The sequence below is a fragment of the Barbus barbus genome (assembly GCF_936440315.1).
Source record: "Barbus barbus genome assembly, chromosome: 10".
Classification (NCBI taxonomy): domain Eukaryota; kingdom Metazoa; phylum Chordata; class Actinopteri; order Cypriniformes; family Cyprinidae; genus Barbus; species Barbus barbus.
In genome coordinates this window covers 20,644,321-20,651,836 of record NC_136738.1, presented here as the reverse complement: position 1 = coordinate 20,651,836, position 7,516 = coordinate 20,644,321, and the positions used below count along the sequence as shown (strand labels likewise).

The following is a 7,516-nucleotide window of genomic DNA, read 5'->3' as shown; positions in this document are numbered from 1 at the left end:
TTAGTCATGTAGTTTATCTGCTTTCTGATTACCTTTGAGCGTTGTTGGTTGAAACGGTGTTATCATTTATAACGTTAAGATGATAAGGCCATTAATGATTACTTAAACATTCTGGTAAGTAATTTCAGACATTTAGTCTCACTTTATTTAATATTATAAAAAAGCAATAATTTGAATGGATAAATATAGTAATTAGATATATATTTAGAAATATGTTGAAAAAGAAAGAAATTAAAATAAATATTTTTAATAAGCATAAATTACCTAAAAATCTACAGAGAGAATTTATATTCAATATGGCAATATGTATTGTTTTACAGCAGTAAGTATTTTTTTTTTTTTTACTTTTTTTTTTCACCGTATCTCACCTTTTATGCAAAAATAAATCAATAAAAATAAATAAATCAATAAAAATTAAAATAAAAAAATCCTCCAGATCCTAACATTTACCTTAATTGGAGTATTGGATTTTATTTTCATTTTAGTTTTAGTTCATGTTTACTGCATTATTTAAGTGGCAGTTATATTATTTTATTGTTTTGTGTTTGGGAGCTCTTTATTTGTCACTGTTGCTGGAGAGGCCAATTTTACTTGTGCATTTTACATTTTACAGAGACAAATATTTTTAATAGCTAAAATAGGTTGGTATATAAAAATTATATGATTTGGTTTAATACACCACTAAAAATATACAGCACCAAAAGATCTGGATTTGTATGGTAAAGTTCTGGCAGCTACAACAGCCATAATAATATATTTATTTCCTTATTACATTGCATTCCCATGTTTAGGTTTTACATTTATTTTCTTGTCAAGACTATTGCAGATCCTGAAAACCTGTTTGGGTGAATTATTAAATGTATGATGACAAAGCCCCGCCCCGTTTTGAGGCATTGAAACGAGGCAGTTGCGTAATTTGTCTTGTCAAACGCGTAAAGCGCTTGACATCTCTGGCTGGCTGTCTTGTCGTTCTCATTTGCGGCATATTGAATGACGTGATCTCCAGTTTATTTCAGCAGAGGACATGCGGTTATGGGCAACGCTTTGTTGAGCAGGATCCACGGCTAGAATAAAACACCTCTAAGAACTGCGCGAGGCATTGAGAGAGGACGATTACAGTGGATTTAATGACACTCCATCAAAGCATCACATTCTGGTAGAGTGAATCTGTAATCGCATGTTGCACTGGTAAACAGTGCTGGGTGGCAAGCTTTCCTAAATGCCTGTGTTATTTATGCTTTTGATCTAAAACATAACAATCGCTGAACAGCTAATATTTTATAGTAATCTTTTCTAAATGGTATTCTCCAGTACGTTATACTGTATGAAGCATGCTGGATGAATTGTGCCGAGCTCTGCACTGACCTTAATCTGAAAACTCCATAACAGCAGAGCAGCTGTAGGCTCTAAATTCAGATGGAGTATTTCCTAGTTTATGGATGACAGAGAGAGAGAGAGAGCGAGAGCGAGCTTGTATGGGGGTTCCTTCTTTCCTATAAGGTAGCAACAAGCCTGTGTATTTAGAGATGGACACAAGTTGACTTGAAAATTGCAGAAATTGTAATAAATTTGAGCTGATCTTTGAGTTTAAAAGTGTGGATATACATGTGAACACACTCAACAAAAAAGAGTCAAGTCAGGTTGATGATGCATTCCTCTATGCATTCAAACTTGTCTTGTAATTCTCAGGAATTTCTGCATTATTTACTAGAACGCTTAAAGGATTTATGCAAAAGGGTTATATATAACAAGTGAAGAAAGCTATACATTAACGTTGCCATGTCAATGACAGTTGCTCAGCTGGATATATGCAATGTTTTGAGCCAATCAGCTGAGTGGTAAATACCATGTGACTAATGACTGTGTAGAGTATCATGTTGATGGCACCATAAGAATGCACACAGACCCAAAACCTTCAGAGAGCAGAATTGTGTTGTGTACACAGTTTGTGCTTTTAAAAGCCCAATAAAGAATCAGACAATGGTAAAACTATAACATAATGAAATATTGCGATTTTGGTAGAATACAGCAAGATTACAGATACAGCATTTGGCTAACAGGGACATGCTAACCACTTAAACCTAGATTTTTTGCTATATTTTGAAGGTTTGTTGTTGGATATAGCCGAACAAACTTGTTTCTGTTCATGTATTGTGTGTTTTTGTGATGAATGAAAACCCATTTTTTCTGTTCCTCAGATCAAAAGAGACATGGATGGATACCTGCCGCCTCAGTTTCACGCATTGTCAGACCATAAGAAGTTTTGTCAAGACAATTCCCTCACGATGGACCAAGGCACACCATACAGCATAAACATGAATGTTTTTTTACCAGACGTCACCTACCTACAGACCAGCATGTGTAGACCTGTGAGGTCTGGGGTGCCACAGATAAAGACAGAACCTCCGCATTCGTCTTTCAACTACTCCAGTTGCCACGGCTCGGTTGCACCCGCCATTACGCATCCAGAGTACACAAACCTCTACAGCCCAGCTACGGAAACGGGTAGCAATGTTTACGTCAAGCATGAGACACCGTCCCTCGAATTCCCAGACGTTCCACTTTTTCAGCTGTTGAATTCAGAGCTCGAGCCCAATGGTGGCCACCCTTGCACAAATTCCCACAATGCCACATGCCCTCCGATGCCGACGTATAACGGCATTCACACACACCCCAGCCAGATTGCAGAACGACCGCATTGTAATATGAGCAACAGTGGATATTCGCTACCTACCCAGTTTGGTCAGCATCCTCAGAAGAGGGCGGCTTATCTACCACCGTCCCCTCCAAACTCAGAACCGGGCAGCCCGGACAGGAGGAAAGAAATCATACAGAACTTATCGCCACCTCCGTCATATGCTGCCAGCATGGCATCTAAAATGGCAGGTCTTACCACTGGACCAGCACTTTCTGTCCAAACACAATCAGTACCTGCCCAATACAACCGCAGAAACAATCCCGATCTAGACAAAAGGAGAATACATCACTGTGATGTACCAGGTGAGATTGAATTTATTGAACATCTAGACACTTTATTTGAAATAACATTCAAGGCCTTAAAAGGAAGCTGCGGCTTTTTCCACATAGTCCATATGACACAGCGCAGGCTTAAATGGCTATTCAGATGATTTAATGTTGTTGAATAGATATTGTGGACTGACATGACTAAACTTCGGGCAATTACCGGTCTCTAGGTTGGACTTTGACTGACTAAGAGGCTTAGGACACAATGGTGAAACCTTTTGACATTGTATATGAGGCTGCTGGACAAGTCAGAGCTGGCTAGAAAGTTAGTTCAAAGCGTAGTTCACCCCAAAATGGAAATTTCCTCACCATCTTGTTGTTCCAAGCCTACGTGACATTATTCTTTCTGTTGAACACCCTAGAAAATATTTTGAAGAACTTCTTTGACTTTTTTTATGGACAAAAACACTGAGACTTGGAACGAAATTAGGTTGAAGAAATTAATTAACAGAATATTCATTTTTAGTGAACTATCCAAATAATGTTTATGAAATGGATATGAGCTTTAATGTTAAAAGTTATGGTATGTATTAACATTTATTGTGTTCTTATACTTCAGGATGTAAGAAGGTCTACACCAAGTCCTCACATTTGAAGGCCCATTTACGTACTCACACAGGTAAGACATTTAATAATCACACAATTGTTGGTGTGGTATTGCTCTCACATAGTATTTGTGTGACAATAACTAGTATATTTAATTTAGTATATAAAAAAAACATGTTAGTAATAAACCCGGAGAATTCACAAGCTCTGGGTTAGATTTTGAGTCATTTAGTACATTTTGTCTGAAAATTCTCTCTCAGCAAATGCTGAAAATTTTGCACAAAACCTTCTAAAAGCAGGCCCAAACTATACAGTTCTATTATTTATTTAACAGATATACTAATCAACACAATCAAAACGTATCTTTACCATCTGAAGTGATTTTCTGAAGTCACTGATATGGAGAAGAATTTATAAGACTGATTACTTGTCTGAGTCATTTTGAATGATTCGTTAAAAGGACTGTCTCATAAGGGTAATTTGGTCATGAAAGGTACTACAGTGGTTGTGTTCCATTTATTTGATTCACTAAAAAGGATTTGACATTTGTTTGTGAACCTATGCCGGTCAGGCTTATTGCGTGCAGCCTATGAGTGTGACCCTATAGAAAGACATTTTCTTGCCATTATTACGCAGAACACGGTGTTTTATCTTGTCAAATTGTGGTGGTGTTCTCCCCTCACCCTGTATTGACATGTTTTGTTGCAGGCGAAAAGCCATACAAGTGCTCATGGGAGGGTTGCGACTGGCGATTCGCCCGCTCTGATGAGCTAACACGCCACTTCAGGAAGCACACAGGGGCCAAACCTTTCCAGTGCGCCGTATGTAGCCGTTGCTTCTCCCGATCGGACCACCTGGCCCTCCACATGAAAAGACACCAGAACTAGAGCCGCCCGCTCTCGTTGTTCTGACGTTGCCACGGGAGGGCTATCAGGACCTCTGTTGATGATACTAATTAGGATTTGGGTGTGTTGGTTAATCTTGGGTTTTGGCAGTTCATCAGGTACAACAGGACCAAACCCTGCCGTTGGTACGGCTCCTGTGGTCACAAAACCAGCTAATTGATGAGAACATTCTTTTGACATGTTTGCTTGTTTCTTTGTTTGTCTGCATACTTTGAGGTCATCATTTATGACTAACTACTTTTAATGTGCCTTTTTTACCTTGTGCCGTGTAAAATGTACAACGTTCAAGAACTTGTTTTAATCTTCTTTAAAGCAATATTTCAGATTTAATACAAGTTAAGATTAATTGACTTCATTTGTGGCATAATGATGATCATGTTAAACACATAAAAATAAGGTTAATCCTGTGGCTATACTATTGAAACATTGAGTATTTTAACGTTTACAAGATTGGCCCCATTGACTTCTATTGTAACCCAGAAATTGGAAGTTGAAATGAGTTATGGTAATGAACATTATGCCACAAGTTCTATCAACTGAGTTTAACTTTTATTGAACCCAGAATATTCCTGTAAATGACTACTCGTACTTGTATCACAAGGTAAATCATAAAATGCGCTGTAGTCTTGGTTGTAGAACCAAACTGCAGAACAGTCATGAGAATGTGAGCCACAAACGCTGAGTCACAATTAATTAATGTCTCTTAAAAGCAGCACTTGATAAGAAACAGAGCTTCAGAAATTTGTGCAGGAGCCGCTGGGTAATTAGAAAATTAAATGTAGCTTCAGAACACCAAAGAGTTGGATGAAGTCCAAACTATGATATGTTTCGAAGAGGATTTGCTTTATGTAGGCAAATTGTTTGAAAGAGCACAATCTGAAGATTGATTGAACTCCTTTATGTTAATTCCTGTGTTTTACTGAAATGCAATGAGTGGGACAAATGCTGTATCTTTCCTGGCAAGAGGACAGGTCGGATATCGATTACTTCCATAGTTGTTTATTTTCCTTACTATGCATTTGTTTGGGATAAATGATAGCTTTAAATGTACATATAACGTGTATTTATTTTGCACAGATTATTTTTTTTTATTTGTTTTATAAAAATGTAACTCAACGCTTACATGAAATGTGCACTGGGTTACTGGGAAGTGGTTTTAGAAATCTTTGTTCAAATTAATAGTGCTCTAAATGGCCGCATTATGTGGAACAATGTGGCAGCTGATTGTTTACATTAGTTGGTTTGGCTTATGGCGTGTGTTACATCTGTATGTGTGGCCCCATAAAACCTCTTATTTTCCATTACATTGATACAAATGTTTTCCGCCTTATTTTTCAGAGATTGCAAATGCGTAACAGAAGCGACTCATTACACATGACAAGCTGATGTTGTTCCTGAGATGGAAGTAAAATAAATTGGGGACATATGGAGTATGTTTTTATCTGAGGTAATGTAATACGAGGATCCACAATGTTTATATGTTTTAGAGAGAGAGAGAGGAAGAACATATAGCTCTATTCTAGATTTGTAACTAGAAGTTCTTCATTTGGTGACCAAAACCGAAAGAGAAAAACTCTAATTGCTGTTATTAAAAGTTCAAACTGCTTAAGTGTAAAATGTTAAACACACCCATTAATCACTCTAATTTGCAGCACTTAGATGAGTACAGTTAATGTTAAATGCATACATCATTACTATTATTACACATAGTATGGAGGCAGGTCTTTAAAGTCTTAGTCTGTCAGGTTAAACTGGAGTGTCCAGCCATCCTGGCTCGCAGGTGATTAGGTGAATAAATGGAGGTGCGGTTACAGTTGCTAATACGGGTTGTCAGATTTGAAATCTCAAGAGTTAAAAGTTGATGGTACTGAGTGGTAACACCCAATTAAATTGATACTATAATTATCTAGCCTGTATACAAATCACTGAGTAATAGTAGAAAGGCCTCAGTCATGAAAATACAGCGACATTTTCACAATACATTCTTTTCATCACTAGGGTGTATATTATTTTCTGAATCAGTTCTTACATAAGCGACCGATTCTGAACAAATACACCAAAAACACCAAGTGAATAGACTTTGTTGTTGTATTGTTAAAGAAACCTTCTCTCCAGGATTATATCACAGAACTTCAGAAATATGTATGCTAACAAAAGCTAAGATGGAATGGTGGAGGATTTTTTTAGTTTATCAAATAAAGGTACAATTTTTAAAGAAAATACAAGACGGTTACCACTTTTGACGATGTATTGTCCAGCGTATAGTGTGAGTTTTATTTGTCTGGCCTCTTTTTAGGAGAGGTTAGCATGTTAGCTGCATGCTAAGTCAGCACATGTCACATAGTGCCTCAAAGTAAAGACTCGCTGGCCAAACAGAGTGATGCTATTTGATTATTAGTGATTGCCGGCTAGTAACTTTAAGATTCTGTGTTATATAATACTTGTTAAACATGCCTGGAATCAGCCCAGCTGCTTTGTCTCTGAGGAAGATTGTTATCGTGAAGTCAATGCCTTCATGTTTCTTTGAAAAGCCCTGTGTCAATAGGGAACTCATTTATTTTCTTTCATGGAAAGGAACAATAATTCACTATTTGACCTGACATTTAGGTGATCTTTGCAGATGAGCGTATGGATCAAACAGTAGCTCAGCTGTGATCCTCTTTAGTGAATGCCATTTACTGAAAGAACTTAAAGGATCGCTGTGATGTTGCTCATACCCTTGAGGGAAAACTATTGAGTTATCACACTGAAAGCAATAGCAGTGGAAATGTTTCATACGACTCAGAAAATAGAGTAATTCTATTTATATGTTGTTCATCTGACTCAGTTTTATTTGCTCATCATATGTTTATAGTTATAAAAAGGCCCTGAAGTTGTGTGGATAAATATTCTAACAAATCAAAATGTTGGAGATTTTAAAATGACGCTCACCAAGGCTGCATTTATTTTAACAAAATTACAGTAATATTGTGAAATATTACCACAATTTCAAATAACTGTCTTCTAATTTAATATATTTTACAAAGCATTTTCTTCCTGTG

General features: G+C 37.0%; 1 protein-coding gene across 1 annotated transcript; it reads left to right on the top strand.

Moving 5' to 3' along the window:
* The first annotated feature begins 902 nt into the window (after positions 1 to 902).
* Positions 903 to 5,904, top strand: LOC306875828 (Krueppel-like factor 5). The gene is made up of 4 exons (XM_079426574.1): positions 903 to 1,156; positions 2,199 to 3,000; positions 3,584 to 3,643; positions 4,279 to 5,904. Exons 2-4 carry the CDS (start codon positions 2,211 to 2,213, stop codon positions 4,455 to 4,457), a joined length of 1,029 nt encoding a protein of 342 aa, XP_079282700.1. The 5' UTR covers positions 903 to 1,156; positions 2,199 to 2,210; the 3' UTR covers positions 4,458 to 5,904.
* Positions 5,905 to 7,516: the final 1,612 nt, after the last annotated feature.